This window comes from Lissotriton helveticus, chromosome 2_1, assembly GCF_964261635.1.
Source record: "Lissotriton helveticus chromosome 2_1, aLisHel1.1, whole genome shotgun sequence".
Classification (NCBI taxonomy): Eukaryota; Metazoa; Chordata; class Amphibia; order Caudata; family Salamandridae; genus Lissotriton; species Lissotriton helveticus.
In genome coordinates this window covers 326166978-326185810 of record NC_136059.1, presented here as the reverse complement: position 1 = coordinate 326185810, position 18833 = coordinate 326166978, and the positions used below count along the sequence as shown (strand labels likewise).

Here is an 18833-nt window from a genome sequence, read left to right as displayed (position 1 = left end):
ATAACTATTCAAAATGCCAATCCATCATTTTGATAGTTCACATTGTTCCTGTGTTCTGCACTATAATACGTAACATACTGCAGTATAATTATGTGATGTGCAAAATAGTGTCATTTATAATTACACAAACTAAGACTGTGTAATCAAAATTCTGCCTGGTTATAGTGCTAATATATAAAATAGTGCAGGCTATATCTTGGGGTTAGTGTGTTCTCACAGTGAAATAAAACTCAAAAGCTATTTATCTGTGTAAACTAGGTCTTGATTGGATTACATTTTTTATTTCCCCTCTTCTTTTAGGATACTGCTAGAAAAAAGATTCAATGTTATTTTTGACTTAATTTTCCAAATCTGCATTGATATAGAAATGAGATTTTTTATAACTCTGTGATGCCTGAGGCACAAACAAACAGGTGTCCTACCCTGCTGCTACAGAGCTTGAAAACCAATAAACATCATTGGATGGGTGAGTTAGGTGAACCCAGGAAGAATAGCTGTGTGTTACCTGCTGACCAATTACCCGTAGTTTGCTATCTGGAAGTGGACAGAAGCAGTTGGCATAACAAAGGCCAGCTTTACCATTACCTCTTGGTGATGCCAGAGTAGACTTCTCCTATTCCTTCCCGGGATCCCCCCCAGACAGCAAGGCTCCAGTTACACTAGGAGAAAGAGCCAGTTTTTACCCCATCAGATGGGAGTTGAACTCATCTAAATAGAGGAATGGCCAAGGAGCTGAAAGTAAACCAGTCTGGTGGCAGATTGCGTCTGTCATTTTAAAATAGGGCCTCCTGGTTAATTTTGCAGTAGGGCAAAGAGGAAATGCAGCAAAAGGAGGTTGTGAGACTGTGAGAAAAAACTAATAATTGGATAGTAAAATATCTCCAATCTCTGGTTATTGCACTGGATACATCTTGCATCTCAACTGCACATTTCTGAACAAGGGAGAATCCCACCTGAAGAATAAGGCCGTGCTGGGAAACGTTTCCTGACTCCTGCTCCAAGAAGAAGATTGACTTATGAATTCAAGATCTTGAGGTCTCCTGAATCCTGTTGGCATCCAGGGAGTGGAACTGCTCTCTAAGGGTCAGAAGATTGCCACCCGTTTGCCTGTTTCACAAACACAAATTGCAGAAAACTCCTGGCTCCTAGAGGGCCCTGTTGACCACTGTAGACTGGCCCCTGCAGCTGACCTAGCTTGGGAGAGAATTGATGCCTGGAAGCCTGTCCTGAGGAACCAGGAATGGCCGGAAGTGACTTTCCCATCAGCTAGAGAGATATGGTACTTATTCATTTTTCCAATTTCCAGAAGACTGGGACAAGATGGGGAAAATTACTCAGAGAGGTCGCTCGCATCCAGAGTTAGCAAAACAAAACCCCGTTTATCGTCCTCAGAACTATTTGCTAAACGGAATACTGGTTCTGTGGGTGAATTGTGACCAATGTATTAGGCCTTGTAGAGCCCTGCTCAGCCACAGGTTCCAGACTGTTGTCTGTCCTCTGGAGGCCGTTGACATCTAAGAAAGTAGCTAAGTTCAAAGGTAAAGTCTTGGACTGGGGCATAGCGGAAAATCAATCTGACACGCAAAGCGACCTCAGTCTCTATGACATTCATGTCTGTCCTGCTGGAAGCTTTTATTACTAAAACCAGCAGCTTTAGCAGAGGTTCGACACCAATGTAGCTGACTTCGAGGCATCCTCACCAGCCACATGCTTGGACCCTTCCCTGCTGAAAGATTTTTATCTCCATTGACTAAGCCCAAAGGTAAAATCTTTGACCAGGAACACTGGCTGGGGGAATACCAACTCTGCTCCATTACCGTATGCCTGAAACTACATACATATCCCAGCCAACTGAAAACTGTGTTTTTTCATTGCCACATTACTTTTAAATGATGTATTTTACATTCAAGTTTTAAAAACTCATATATATTCAGTTCCCCTTAGCCTATTTTGATGATCTTTGTGCCTTGTTGTTCATTACAACGTTTATCTATTTTGATGATCTTAGTGTTTTTTGCTCTTTAAACATTTTTTAAAATGTTGTACATTGATTTGGGGTTTTATTGTGTTGTGCACTTTACTTTAAAATAGTTTGTACTGCTTGAATTCAGCAAGGACTTCTCTGAGGATTGTCTCTTTCTTGTGCCAAGGCTACCACAGGTTCAGCAGAGATTCTCTCAGAACTGTGTTTTGACCCAACCATAGTGGGATCATTGAGTTTTTCGAGGTACTATGTCTCGTATTAATAACTCAAACAGTTACACATACATTTCTACAAATGCTAATTTGATGAGTTGAGATCTGTAATTTATACTCACAGATGCTGCACACTGCTCACCCAACGTGCACATTGCAAAATGTGGTGTTAATGTGGCTGAAATCTCCTGCCAAAGTGGTGAGATATGAAAGTTTTGATATTATCTATTTAACTACTTGTTTTATGTAGAGCTTCTATATCACATCGAGTTTCAGCGCACTTTATATGGAACCAGTATCAAGTAGTAGTTGTCAAACGTAATTCGGTAGAAAAGCGCATTGGAGTCATCATAACTGGCTTAGCAATCAGATGAAGAGACTCAGAACCTGATCTCGAGTTTGGCAGGCAGGGTACTTCACATTTCTGATGGAGGTGCCATCACTGAGGGCCTGGCGAGTTGGGTCCGTCAGTGTTGGTGCATCAGACAAGATGCCCTATTTAGATTGGATGGTCTGAAATTATTTTTTTCAATTTGAGGCAGCCAGACTGAGTTAATCATGTATATGGTAAAAATCCATAAAAAAGCCTAGATTCTTGAATGGACAATCCTAAACCAAGCCATTGGTAATTGTGAGTGCAACGTCCACATACAATTAGCTTTGCGAATTGGTCCAATGTTTGTATTACTGCCCATCCATCTCAAAAAGACACATACCAGTTTATAGGAGTCAGGTAGTTAATCTAATCTAAACCCAATCTCTCTTTTATTCATGATGTATTGGCTTCATGTGAATTCTCTGCTCATTTCTGTATTTGTACACAAAGTTTCATGATTTCAACCTAGTAATGACTCAATGTCAGTGTCTTGAAGTTGATTTTTTAAATTGTGCATTTTTAATGACATTAATAACTTTCTCTTGAGCGGAGTAGGAGATGATCACAAAGTGTAAATCTATTGATTTGCACCTTCTTATACACTGAAGTAATTAATAAGTTAACCATGTACATATATTAAAGCCACAAAATCATTTGTTTTCAGCTTCTTTTTCAAGAAACCAACCCAGGCATCATATATGAGTACACCATACAAAAAGTAGCATACAAAGAAAATGAAACTGAACTTGATTACAAATGGCAATATGGAAGATGGACGGATTGTAGTGTAACATGTGGAAGTGGTAAGTAACAGCCAAGGCCATTTGAATTTTACTCTTTATCACTATTGTATCATATCTCCTGGCAACAATGCATAACATAGTTTTACTTCTAGTGTCCCAATGTTTTGGTATATCTGGATGATCAACATCATCATTTATATTAGCCGCTATTTTAGAATGTTTGATTGGCCTTGTAAATCAGAATTCTGTTTGATAGCAAAATCAATTGTTTGCCCACTCACTGGACCTTCTTTGGCTAACCACTTAGTGGGGCTGGATGGCATCCCTGTCTTCCTCTTATACTCATTCGGTCCTTGTGACCGCTACATATTACCAGTAGTCTAGAATACAATGGCAAATGGTGCTGTGTCAGTACCTGTGCTATTCTTGGCCAAGTGTTTACTCTGTTGTAATACAGCAATAATGAATTGATCACGAGGCATTGTCAAAAACCCTTCATTATCATTATTGATAAGGCAGTCTTCATTATGCAAATCCTTGCGAGCTATGACAAAGGAGATATTCAACTAATATTGTTCCGAGTCCTTTCACTTAACAGGCAAGGAGACACAATTCCCAAAATTCGCACCTTGCAAAAGGGATATTGGAGATATCATCTAGCTGATACAGTGGAAGCTGCCCTCACTTTGCCAATAGTTTTAACTGCCCCTGTGATCTGGTAACCATTCAATGATTTGCTACTACGGGAGAAGCCGCAGACCAATGATGTTTATTATTGGGAGTCAAATGAGAATGGGCAAATGTCCCTTTCATCTGAAACTTATAACAACTCCCCACTGATGATACAGTACTGAGATTTTTAGCCCCAGTTGTGTCAGTGTTAGTACACTTACAAAGAATCTCTGAATTCTAAATGTTCTACTTATATAAAAAATCATCTGAGCCAAAGAGAGAAGTGCTACCAATGTTTCCCCACAAGATGGAAGCTTCACTTAATGGGCAATCTTTCAGGTGAGTGTCCAGGATATATTTTGTATAGAATAAAAAAAGCTGACTATATTCTGAATATCGTGAGAGGTAAGATAAAATTGTGTTTTGAATGATGGAAGAATATGTAGCTATCCCTATGGATAAATGCATCAAAACAATAGTAGTGCCTAGTTATAAATATGTCTTCAGTATGCTTCCCTTTAGTACCTTCCATGTATTATTGACTAATATTGACCGAATAATTAAAACTTATTTATGGAAAGGTAACTATTCAATACTCAAAATGTCCAAACCACATACTTCTGCCACCTCAGGAGGTTTACAATTGCACAACACTGTACTTTAGTAAGGCCTAGCAACTCTCACAGATAGTATACCACATCTGTGTTAGAACTGCTAGGTTTATTGAGTCTTGAAAGACATTTACAGAAAAAGGTAGCAGGCAAACAACAGAAGTTTGCAAGACACCATAATAAACCAGTAGTGCATGGAATAGAACAGATAATGCTCTTACACACATATAATGGAAAATTATGTCTTAAACCTCAATGACCTGCTGTGGAATAATTATGTCTGATTTTGGGGGCAGTGTATTTCAAAGGCCACTCTTCCAGAGGGGTGATAGGCATCAAGTAGATCTTATGAGAGGCAGTTTGAAACATTTCTCCAGACTGAGAGCAGAATTTCAGATTTGCCGCAATCAGCAACGGAAAAATCTGCAATTACGACACTGTTTATTAAATAAGCTGGGAAGAATGCTGTTTAATCTGCAAGTCTGTATACAACATGCATCACTTGAAAAATGGAGGGTCCTACAAATAATTGACTTCTTGACTGAAAAAGACTCTGATCAGCAAATTATGCAGAAAGCCCATATAGCGACTGGTTAAGAAGAAATGTTACATTAGACTCCAAAAGAATTTTTCACCGGAAGATAGTTATACATTACTTTAAACTCATGATAGAAGAGTGAGGGAAGCTTCCTTGAAGTTATGCCTTTTAAACTCCTACATGATTGCCATGGAAGACCTGATGACCTACATAGAACAAACCTGAGTCCCAACTCCTTTTCGAGAGTTGTGGGTGACCAGATGGTAACACATAGTAGGCTCATGTCTTAATTTTCAATGTTCCTGGCAAAATAACCGCCCCACATAAAGACAGGAGTAACCTTCTCATGACTGCATCCCCTGTACCGGTGATCCTTCACAATATAAAGCATATCATTGGAGTTACCAGGCATGTGCAAAAGTGGCATCAACAGTAGCAAAGATGTATATATTATGACAATGTCAACTGAGGATCTCATCCATGCCCAAGGATTTGATCAGAGACCTCAAGATCATGGTGTTCTATTAATGGAAGGTCTATAAACCTAACTACTGAGTTTAATATATTTTTTATAATCAAAAATGTATTGATTTAGTAACAGGAGCATAACAGGAGCATAATACAACAGACAACGCATTCATAGTGTGGAGTCCCCAGTCATCAATGTACATCATGAGGCAGTATATGTATTATGACAGACCAAAATAGTCCCACCATTTCCCCTACAGTTTCTTGTGCTTTTGGTGGCAACTCCTCACAACATATATGGGTTCCTCCATTTTTGCACACCAGTCCATGACTAATCGCCATTCGGCAAGGGTCAGGGAGTTCTTTGAGTTTCAATGTTTTGCAATATCTCTATTAACAAGGTGGGTGCCAATTCCCACCAATATACGATTAAGTGGGCAACCTGGGGTGAGGGGTCTGTTGGTCACTCAAGAACCCTCAACAGAGTAGCGAAGACATCCTGCCAGTATGTAGAAATGATGTGGTAATCCCTGACCACATGAAAGAAATACCCCTCCTTCTCTGCTAGGCACCAGAAGCATTCCGCTCGGGGGCACCACAGTCTTTTCAGTTTAAGAAAGGTTATATGCAGATAGGTAAGTTGGACAAGATGGAGCCAGGAGGAACATTCTAGTCAACCTCATCAAAGGAGCTACTCTTGTGGCCCGTGACGTGATCATGGGAATTAATCATCAGTGATTTATATTTTCTGGATATCTCTCCCTTTCCCAGTGGATGCATAAGGATCTTGGCTTCCATTAGGCTGTTCTCAGGAACATCAGCTAAGGAATCCTGATGCTATGTAAGAGCATGGCACAGCTTTAAATATTTATAAAACTGATATTTGTGGATGTTTTACTCTTGTTGAAGGTCATGAAGATACTTCATATGTAAACCTTGGCAGATGTCTCCCACCAGCGATATACAGATGAAGTCCCATTCATTAAACCCTTCAAACCTTGCAATGACGCAGCCAGTGACCATGTCAGATGGGGGTCTCCATTGTGATCTTTTGCTCCTATCTCTAACACCTGAGGGCCACCCGCCACGTCAGAAATACCACCCTAATGATCACGAGCAGTGAACAGGGACCGGGGGATCCATGGAGCATACCCACAATCTTAACACGGCCCACCAATCCTACCTACAACTGAAGGCTGGGTCTAGCCACTTCACACACAGCCAGTCATTCACCACCAGCACATTGGACCTGGCATATATTAGCAATAACCATTCCTGTATCATAGGTAGAATAGGTGCATTTACTAAATGATATGCATGGAGGCCATCCAGCCATAAAAAGAGCCCAACTTGGCTGCTGGTGTGCTGCATAGAAAGAGTGGTATTAATCCGCGAGTGATGATGCGATCTCTACTGGTGTTGACACCTGCCATTCCTCCGGGTCAACGTTAGTTCTTAGTTTCCAGACAGTTTAGCAGATTTGTCTCCCCATTCATATACTGTTCTAGAAGAGGCAATCCAGCATTGGGGTGCCTCCTCCTAACAAAAGCTGTCTACGAGAAACCCTCTTGATTTCTAGCTGGCGTTCGACTTCTTCACTTTGTTGATTTTGACTCACTCGCTCTGATTCCAGAATATTGGTTTCCAACACGAGGATCTGGTTATGTTTATCTCTATCCTTTCAGTAAGGACCGGGCAATGCCCCACAAGGTGGCTTACCGGGCAGCCCAATATGGAGCTGTGAAAATCTACCAATTTCTTATTTATAGCTAAATATGCCTTCAGCTTGTTTGAAAAAAAACTGAGAGAACTGCCTGTCTAGCAGGTGCCATGTATTAAGTTGCCAGAAGGGGGTTCATCACCCTTCTTGTTCCAAAGCTAATCACTACACAAGGCATGGGACATGCCCTACAGCAGCATGTATGCCACCGTCTGTAGTATCAACTGCAGTAAACAAAAATAAGTCTAGGAGGGACATTGCTTTATGAGCTGCTGACATATTTATATATATATGTGTGGTTTGAGAATTCTAGACCTGCCAGGTGTCACAAAGACATGAACCCCCTGCCCAGTCTGCCAACCCTCCCTCTGTCACTCCAGCCTGCTCCCCTGGCACCCATAGAGCCAAGATGTGGCCAGATAGTGTCATTGAAATTTCCCACCACTATGGTTAACCCTTGGCAAAACCCAAACAAAATGCTTCTGAAGTTCCTCCAGTGTGGACCTGGCCAACAATGAAGGAATGTAAACAGGAACCAGATAGAAAAGATCTGTTAATAGTTAACTACATATCTGCAGAGGAGGCCACAATCGGTTTGAGAACCAGCAAAAGGTAGGTTGTGCAGAAGCATTGTCACTCCTTTGGTGTGTCCCGCATAATATACCCTATTTTAACCAAAGCAAGCATGGCAAGAACATTTGGCACCTAATACATGGATTTCCTCTAACATAAGGATTGCCAGTGCATGTTGTTTCATGAACCTCAGCACTGTTCCTCTTTAATACGGTCTTTTAAACTATTAATATAACATGACATAATCGTGAACCCATGCATTTGTAGGAGTAATGTGGATCAGTAAAATGGTGAGCACAGTCAGCTAGTGGCTAATAGTGGCTAGCAAAGATAATCCCTATGTCATTATCTGAGGAATTTTCCCCAAATGGCACAGAATAAGCGGAGTTAAAATATGCGCTGTGTTAAACATACATGAATAATCACCCAAAGTAAAATACTTAACTCCCTTCCACCACAACCCTCCCCTTCTTAAACTCCAACCCCAGAAGCATCTATCGCCCTGCCCAAAACATTGAACTTAAAAACTAGGTATAAGTCTTGCACACCCCTGTCATCCAGTGTCTCGGTCAAGCCCTAATGCATTCTGTACCAAAATCAGAATATAGTGTTATTGCATAACACTCGTCAAGGATTAGTTTAACCAGGCATGCCGTGTGTTCTCTCCCATTTCTATTTGTCATCTCAGAGTTCTGAGCTGAGGAGGATCCCTTGGTGGCCCCTCTTCAAACCTGAGTAGTTCAGAGTTCCCCCGATTGAGCCGTGCCTACTACGTGACCCTTTACATTGCTATGGCAGACCAGAGCAACCCAGCTGACGTTGGTATTTTAAGAGTGGGCAGGATAACATGTAACAGAAGAAAGGTCAGTCACCCAGTCCCAGGTGGCTTCCAGGGTATAAAAAATAAGGATTGGAATCATGGCTCACTTTAAGCTTTGCTGGGTATATAGGCATGTATATAGTGCTTGTAGAACCACGATTGTTTTTTAACCTGACTCTTGTAGTCCGTAAAGATCATAAAGCACACAGCTTGGAACAGCAGCCATTTGTATATGAAGGTATATGAGAACTGAGTCCCTATTTTTGTAGTTTGGCAATCATAGCACATGGTAGGGCACCTAGTTGGGGTTTTTGACGCAATAATCAATTGACCCTCTGCATTACGAAGCAGGAAAAGAATTTATTCTTGGGCTTCCATAATGTCAACCACTTCTCTAAGAATCCAATAGGTTTGGAGGCTTCCGTCCCTTCCAAGAATCCCATGAATCACAGGTTTTTCCTCCTTGCCATGTTCACCAGGGACTCAGACATTGCAGACAGCTGCAGTACCATGGAGTTGAGCTCCAGAATTGTGTTCTCCAGCTCGTAAAGTCATCCTTAAGATGCTCATGTTACAGAGGTCTTGGCAGAGCAGGGTAACCTTGACCCCTTCTTCTCCAATCGTGATCTCTAGAACTGTCCTGGACACCTGGATGGCCTGCAGAATCGTTCCAGCAACTGCAGCATTTTTGGAAGAGGCTCAACACGTTCTTGACAGGAAAGGGTGCTTAGAGAGATCAATGTTAAATGTGTAGATCAACTCCCCAAAGAGCCATTGAAACTGCATCCCATGTTCTTCATCCAGCTGCTGTTAAGATGAGAAATAAAACATTACACTGTGGGGAACTGCATTGATAAAAGGCAGTCATCCCTGTCATACATTTTCCAGCCATTAAAATTCTTAATAGATCATAGCAGTATACAAAGGAACTACGTCTCAAGTCCTCTTTCCTTTGACAAGGGTCTTGCGATTCTTTGAAATAACTGGACATAGTAGCATGAGTTTAAGCGGAGCACCCACCAACAGGGACTTAAAATGACACAATTTACAGACCAGTTTATCTGCAACTCAGACACAAAGGCATCACAAAACCTCATGGAACAACCATTGCATCTTACCTTGATTGTACCATTCAAAACATTGAAGAACATAGTAGTTAGTGTGAGAAATTGGGTTGTTGGTCTAGGGGGGTGTGAGTCCTTCTCAAGCATCAGCCACAGTCCTTGTCAGAGTGAATCACAATCGATACATTAATTTGTGATTAACCCTTTTGTTGCTTTGCATAAGAGCAGTCATGCTTAACTTAGAGTCTATGGGTAAAGTATTTAACACAATGTTATCTTCGGGGAGAGGTAGGCCTTGTAATAGTGAATAACTAATTTAGAGTTTTCACTAACAGGACAAGTAAAACTTAAAAGTACATGTCCAACCTTTTAATACCCTGCCTCCTGCCCTATGGACTATGAAGGTGGACTCTTGGGGTGCCATATGATTAAAAAAGAAGGTTTTTGCCTGGCAAAAGGTTTATTTTGGTAGAGTGATTAATCAAGCAAAAAGTCGCCTGAAGACACTGTGTGCACTACTGAGAGAATGCTTTAACAATTTTAGAGCAATTCTTGACCATGAATGACGCAATGTGAACACAAAGGAACATCATAGTCAAAAGTGTGTATACATGAACATAACTGTATGCATTTCCTCTACATTATAACCCATACATTGTGTTTTGCCAGGTTACTCGTTGCACTAACATCTGCATTAGGCAGTAGTTTTTCTCTCGCATCATATACATGTCAATGTCAGCTACACAATGTGTACTTTACCGGGTCTGTGCTCCGAAAGGTTTGTTTACTTTTTGCGATATAGGTATTTTGGATACCGTTTTTATGTGAATGATTAACTTAAGGCAGCTGGGGTTGTGTTCTCCACTCCTACTGCTCCCTCATTACTTTTCAGTTACGTTCGGTTCCTCTCAGTAATACTGTTTTGCTATTATAAACGGTCAGATCGCTCTTTTAATATGGTCGTTTAAAGCACTCTTTAAATATGGCCACCGTAAAGTTGAGGAAATTTGAATGGTGTTTACTTGAGGCGGAGTATCAATCAGGTGACCGATCCAATTGTAGACGTTTGTTTAGCACCTCTTACATGCAATGGTGGACACTAGTGCTATTGGTTCTAATCATGTGGGGCACAGTAAGAGATATTTAATGCCCAGTCTCAGTGACTGGTTGTAGAGGCTACACATCATTTATAATTTTTGGAAGCTTGGTATGCATACAGGGGTTCCGCATGCCATGAATCATGTACCATGTATTTGTTAGTTTACCCAGTAGGGTGTGACAAAAATTTGGTAGCCATTGTCAGTGGTTATTTCAGCGCAGTATTAATCATTGGTTACATTTTGTTAATTTCACAGTGGTCCCTGAAGAAGGGACGATCCGTCCCAAAATGCATAGGGCCCCACACAACTAAGTGGAACTCAAATCAAGAAGAATGTACTATATTGTATGATTTTGTACCACCTATGGAGTCAACCATACTATATGGTTTAATTCAACTGTAATTGTTCATTATCAACTGATATAAATGTGATGCTGTTTGTTTTGTGAAGCATAGAAATTTTCATGTATACACACTTTTGACTATGTAGTTCCTTTGTGTTCACATTGTTTAATGTTGCGTCATTCATGGTCAAGAATGGCTATAAAATTGTTAAAGCATTCTATTAAGTAATGCACACAGTGTCTTCAGGCAACATTTTGCTTGATCAATCAGTCTACCAATTTCAGATGTGGGACAGGCAGCTCACAAATACTGTGTTGCGATACAATATATAGGTGGTCACAGTAACAATAAACAATTTTGGGGAAAAAAAATTAAGCCAACATTCACAAAAATATTCACAATAAATGCAATTTATTCGCCTGAGTAAACAGCTAGGTGATTCCAGCCTTAGGGTGGGGTCTACTTCAGGACAGTGAAATAAGAGAGAGAGCACCTCAGAGCTCTATGCAAGTTAGGGAGAGGTTAGCATTATTAAGGCCTGCCTTGCACGTATATAATGGACAGTATCAAATTGTAGGTCACAGGATTGTTATCAGTTAACAGTGAATGAGCTCAGTGTAGTACTGTTTGCCTCAATATCACAGAAGGCCGTAATAATGCTAACGTCCCCTAACTTGCATAGAGCTCTGATTAGCCCACTGCGCAGCCTTTACGATTGCGCTGGATGCACTAGTAGGTGCTCTCTCTCTCTTATTTCACTATCCTGAAGAAGACCCCACCCTAAGGCTGGAATTACCTAGATGTTTACTCAGGGGTTAAAACGTAGACTACAACTAGCACACAAGCCCTGACAACTGTGAATTAACAATAGGGTAATTTTAAGGCTATGTGATATATAGGAACAATTGACCTTTGTTAGGCTGGAATTGTATCCTAAAAATGTGATGGATACATGTGACACCTCTTTTCCTTGTCTACCCACTTCACGGTTTCACATTGACAACCAACACTCCATCTTCCTTATCTCACATCCGAGCACCTTTCTTTTAAATTCTCAGAACTGTGTGGTAATGAAAGAGCAACTGTGTTGCCACATTTAAATTGAGTATTTACTTTTGCGAATAAATTGCATTTATTGAGAATATTTTTGTGAATATTGGCTTAATTTCATTTTTGTTTTCAAAATTGTTTATTGTTACTGTGACCACCTAAATATTGTATAGCAATACTAACGCGTGTCTGGTAGCATTTCGGGTATCCCCATTGCTATATACTGTGTAGCACACCTTGCCAGTCAATCTAGGTGAGTTCTCATCACATAGCATATTTTTCAATTACTTTTTGCGGTGTGCATCACTTGCATCATTTTAAAAGGTCTATTTTGCCAGGTTGAATGGCACTTTAAAACTGCATACACGCTGCAATGGCAGACCTGAGACATGTTTAAAAGGTCTCTCAAGTGGGTGGCAGGCCCACTAGTAACATTTAATTTACAGGCTTTGGGTACCTGTAGTATCACTTTACAATGGACATATTAGTAAACGAAATGTGCTAATTGGGTATAAGCCAATTTAAAAAAAGAGAGAGCACAAGCACTTTAGCACTGGTTGCTGAAGGAAAGTGCATAGAGTCCTAAAGTCGACAAAAACAAACTCAGCAAAATTGGAAAGGTGAAGGCAGCACATTTAGGGGTGACTCTGCAAAGAGGGCCAGATCCAACAGCTAGCATTCTTTCAACTAATGGAGAAGTAAGCAGGAAGCCGGATGAGAAGACAGAAGAAGGTTGGACATGCAAGGAGTGCAATTCTATCAAAAGGCAAGCAAAGCAATTTTAGCTTAAAATTCTTCAAACATTTCTATATGTGACATCTTCCCACCCTGTACTATGTAGTGAGTGCCTCAATGTATGCAGATGCTCCTCCTTTCCCCTGAATTCGTGTAAGAGACAAATATATTTTACAGGCTTGGCGAGTGCTGCTATAAATAATACCAAAGATTAAAAAAAAAAGCTGTGTTCTAACACTTGGTTTTGGGCGATGAGTGTAGTGAGAAACGTGCTGTGATGTAAATTTGCAATATGTGTCCTTGAGTATGAGCCAAACAATAGGGCAAAGGGAATAGGCGTACCCATAAAAAGTAAACTGGTGTACTGTTTCTGTGTGTATTTTTTAATTTCAGGTAAATCAACAAGCAAAATGACACCTGCTAATTCACTGATGACAGATGTATAATATAACATAACATGCATGTCATACCGATATAGGACAGTCCACTGAATGTAATGGAGCACATATTTACTATTCTAACACTCCATGCACGCCTTGATACTGAGGGAGGTTATAAAGTGGACAAAAGCAAACATATTTCTGCGTTTGAGTTTTTTTAAACACTCATTTGAAAGTACCTAAACACACTCCACACGCCATAGCACACTTTCCCCACAGAGATGATGATTGTCTGGTGTTGTTAGGGTTCCAGAAGTAACAACAATTTTAAAGTAAAGAACACAATAGCATTCCCAAACCAATTTACAACAATAGACACAAATAATTGAGCAAAAGACGCAAAAATCATGAAAATAGGTTAAGGGAGAGGTATCATTTTTTAAACACTCTTGCAGAGCAGTTCTTGTCACTGAGTGTCAGCAGGAGTTCGGAGTTCTTGGGCCCTTGTTTGAGGTTTCTTCATCCACCAGGAGTCAGAAATCCTCTTCCAACATTCTTTTTCTGAAGAAATATCCAGCTGAGGTGGTGAGAGGACAGTATTTACAATGGACTTTCAGGGAAGTTTAATAGGCCAAGTTCCAATGTACAGTACTTGTGTTAGAGGGGAAGCATAAGTATGTTAATCTGTGACAATTGGTGGTGACATGGAAGACAGCTTGAAGCTATTGGAAGAATTTCCACTGGGAATTAAAAATCCTCATAAGGGCTGCAGAAGACACTTTAGAGGTTACATACGCTTAAGGTTTATCTAAAGAACATAGATAAACCTTTACAAAACCAATGTATGTCCAGTGTTAACTAAAGAATATTTTTAAGGTCAATAAATATCATAGTAGGATTCAGTGATTCAAACAACCTCCCATCACAAAGTACTTCTGTGACCCTGTTTTTCCCCAAACTTTAAAGTGCTTTCTATCTCTCTAGCCACCATATACCAGCTATTAACCGGCAAGCAAAATGTCTATGCTGTGGATCCTTTTGTTTCCTATAGTTGAAAAATATTTCTGTGGATCCTTTTGTTTCCTATAGTTGAAAAATATTTGTGGATTATCACTCCTGTAAAAGCTAATTTAGAAGTTATTCCCACCTTCCAATATAACACTGACGCTTAAACTTGCATTTGCCATATATTATGTATCTATAAAAACATTCTCTAACTGGCCATATTCCCAGTGGTCATCATCGTGCCATTTCATCATTTCTCATGTTGATGAAAATTCATGTTCCATCATGCAACCTTCAAATAGTGAAAGTTACAGGCGCTTGCCTGTGATACTTGCTTTAAATTCTCATTTGTGTGCTTGCATGCTTTTGAATATGTTTTTCTAGTGCCGGTCTATGTTCACATAACAAATGACTGGGGAAGTCGGTACAAGCCCCGTGAGATATGCTTCTGAGGATGCTGGACAAGCAAGAACGGCCATCTTTTTCTGAAACAATTTCAGATTTGCTTGGTTCTTGATTTACCCATGGAGATACAATAGAAAACGAGAGACAGACTCCAGTTTAGTAATCTTTGTGAACTGCACATAAAATCTGCACCCATCTGAATTCCAAATGAAGGAGGATATAAACTACATTTCTTTTCAGTGGGTTTTCTTCGTCTCTTGTGGGGTGCCTCAGAGGTGCTTTCAATACTAAAGCCTCCTGGTATCACAACTGATGAGAAGTGAGATACCAGAGTTTCTAGGAGTACGCTTAGCTGTATTTTTTTCTGGCATGCAGAAGTGCTCTGTTCCCCCTTGCTATTACTGAAGCAGATAGTTGTTACAGAAGACCCTTGCACCTAATAGTATTGTGACACTATGTGACCATGCACATTTCCACAAGGTCACAGATCCACTGGGAGTAGCCGAGGGTGAGTCAACCTGTTGACAATGGTGGATCCATCTTTATTTCTAGGACCAATGGTTGTAATATACTACATTCCACCTATTTTTCTTTTTTGAGCATGCAGAATGACAAGTGTTTTTAGTACTGATGAAAGCCGAGGTCACCCATGATATGGACATACAAGGCTGAAACGGTGCCCAAAGGTTGAATTATTCCACTTAAATCTTTTTTAATCCTAACACCTGGGGATATCAATAAAGACAGGCTTAGTTCCACCAGGAGGTAGTTTTAGTTTTGTCATTTTTAGGGCTCGCCTGCGTTGCAGCGCGAAGACTGCTGCCGCTGGCGAGCCTTATTGTCGTTGTGAAGGCCTCCCAAGTGATACAGACCGGTGCACGAGCAGACACCGGTCTGTAAACGCGCAAGCCGCAGGGAACGCCAACGTGCATGCTCACGGCGTCACGCTCCTGCCCTCCCGCGTCTCTTCTAAGGCGCGCTCCAGGCCGACTTGCCGACTTGTTTTCAGCCGCTGCTGTTTTTTCGTGTAAGTGTAAAGTTGCCCCATATTTTACTATCCGTATTATGGCAGAGTTTACCAACTCGGCTCACTTTACCATAACCCCATACCCATGCCATGGTCACTAGTCACAGGTCTCAGTAGCTTTTCTTTCACCCCAGCATCCCAAACACGCTCCCATCCCGCAGATCTTTCTCAGCAGAAAGAGCCGCTCCAGACTTTCAGGTTCTTCCAAAACTAGAACCAGTTTTGGAAGATAGAAGTGAAGCGCCGCGTGAAAGAGGCGCTTCTTTTATTTCTAAAGGGTGCACACGGAGGCTTGGTTCTGCTGAGTGCGCCGATATATCCGCTTTACTCAATCTGTTTTACAGTGCGAGGCAGAAAGTGCCCTGCTCGTACAATGGCATTCACATGCTGTATCGTTTTGTGAGAAACCTATGGATTGTTAAACTTCCGGCGTTTCTTTTGCATCACTGTAGTCAAATATTAAAATCGCCAGGCAATAAATTAAACCGTTCGTGGTTCATCCTTTCCCTTCAATCGCACAATATGCCAAATGATTCCATTTATATTTTCTTGCCTTGTAATTTGTTCTCAGGCCGTATGATTTAGTCAGCTCTGCCACATAGCTTGGTCTGCCACTGCCACATAATTCCATCAGCCCTCCTTTGCTACCACAGGTGAGCAGTGGTGTATCATTGACACTGGGCAAGCTTTCTGGGTATTCGACGGAGGCACATTTAGAAGATGGGCTGGTGAGAGGCACGTGAGCCTGCTCTGTTTGGTTCTTATCTCGCCTACTCCATGACTCAGCATGTTTACATTACTAAAGGGGGCATATCCAACTGGCACGAGGAGAGACACGCGCCGAGAAGGAAATTGGATTACATTGGTACAATATTTATATCTGGAGGGCTCAATGGAACAAGCATTGGCATAGCCAATAGGTTTCGCTTTTGGGACCTTATAAGTATTTAGTTATGCAGCACAATATCCTTGGTGCAACAACATCAACTGTTGCATGGCTAAATACTTATAAGGTCCGAAAGGCGAGACCTATTGGCTATGCCAATGCTTGAGTTATCTTAAATTTGTCGAACAATTCATGGACCATTTCACATTTTCTGGACGTCAGCAATCCGGTTTATGTCGCCTCTTTCTCATAGAACCGTCTTAAAAAATTTTCACTCAGAAAATTAAATCAGTATTTCTTTTTAGTTGAAAAGCTGCTGGGCGGTCGCAGTTTTAAACTGTTTAAAGGTTAGTCGGAAGATGGTTGTGCAGGTGTGTCACCATCTTAGTAAAATTCCTTATAACTGCGTGCGTCACACTTTTTCTCCTCCCACCAGCACCCCCTCCCAAAAAAATGAAGAAAGTATGCTAAGACATTATTGCTCAAGAAAGGAAGGAATATAGTGCATATGGAAAAGTTTTGCATGACATTTTTTATATATTTTGGGGAAAACTGATCTTTTAAGTGACGGTGGCATGTATATTCCTTGGAGAGACAATCTGAATTGGGTAAGAACGGCTTTGCGTGTAAAATGCATGCATTTGTATGCTTTTGATATACGGGAGCAGTGGTGAGTGCGCTTGTGAAATTATATTAATAACAGAAATTGACACTAAATTGGTCTTAGCCCCTGCTTCCGTTTGCCAAAACTTTGATGCACGTGGTTTTGTTATGGTGCTAAGTGTACCAATATTGTAAGTAACCTTATTGTGATTACTTCAATATCTATTACTGCAGTTTTTAATAACCTTTTGAAATTTCTAACTTTCTTTTACGTCCCTGCGTGTATTTTTAATTGTTCTGGATTACGCTTGGGTATTCTTTATGTTGTCTAACCGATCCAGTCTCCAATACCATTCTATTGTTAACAATTCCCAAGTATTTATGTTTGGAAATCTCTGGCAAACTTCTGTCAGTCTAAAGTAGATATTTATGAATTGCCAAGCCTGATTGTGTAGGTTTTAGCCCTTCCCAGCATGTTTGTGTATTATCTGAACAACTCCCTGCAGCTTTTATGCAGTCTCTTTACCGTGGGTGGATGTGTGGTCGTGTTCCTCTGTATTGTCTATTCAAAATGAATAATATTGTTTTGGTTCAAGACGACAAACCCAAGGAGCTTTAATTCATAGGATGACAATTTTGAGTGAATACAAAGAAGGTACTTTTATGTCAACTTTGTGGTGTTTTACCACATCTTTCTAACTTCTAACCATGGACTACCATTAATTATCGGGCATCAAGCAGTCAATCTTAGCACATGTTTGTAACCTGCTGACAGAAGTGATCGTCGACCAGAACAGTGTAGCTTTATTGAATTGGGCTTGGTATTCATATTTTTTTTGTGCAAGATGTAACTTGATTGATTTTACTCTTATTTGGCAGCTGTAGTCGTACATTCCAGCCATGTAGGTAGGTGCTGCCTATGGAAACACAGGTGGAGGTTAATAAAATATCCCAACTCCACCCGCTTGCACATACAACGTTGTTGATAACAGAAGATTCTGAGCTATCTGTCACCATAATAGATTAAAATAAAACAGAATTATTTTGGCCTTTGATCTAACATTCAGTGAGTGTCTTTTGTTGGGTTGCCTGCTCCAAAATGTTAAGTGTCAAACATTCGACTTAAAAAATCCAGGCATTTCATGTTTTCATACCTTTTGGACTAACTGAAAAACGATGGCACAGTGCATTAGCCAAATAACGTGATCCATTGGAAGTTCAACAAAGTGGGGATATTTGTATTTTTCAGAAGCTTGGCCTGCCACACCCATCTCCTAATTAATTTGTAACATCAGGGTGGTCGCAGGAGTTTACCATGGGGAAAGTACCAACGCATTTATATAAAACTTGCTGATGCAATGGTCTTGTCCAAATTTGATTCCACTGTTTTGTCTATTCTACCGCCCTCACTCTATCACTCTACCACCCTCACTCTATCACTCTACCGCCCTCACTCTACCACTCTACCGCCCTCACTCTACCACTCTACCACCCTCACTCTACCACTCTACCGCCCT

The 18833-nt window shown here is 40.6% G+C and overlaps 1 protein-coding gene across 2 annotated transcripts in view; it reads left to right on the top strand.

The window, feature by feature from the left end:
* Positions 1-18833, top strand: part of ADAMTS12 (ADAM metallopeptidase with thrombospondin type 1 motif 12) — a 2873463-nt gene that overhangs the window by 1861365 nt on the left and 993265 nt on the right. For both annotated transcript variants that reach the window (XM_078677277.1, XM_078677276.1), the window contains one exon: positions 3237-3375. In XM_078677277.1, coding sequence (XP_078533403.1) covers positions 3237-3375 — 139 coding nt within the window. The remainder of the gene's footprint in view (positions 1-3236; positions 3376-18833) is intronic.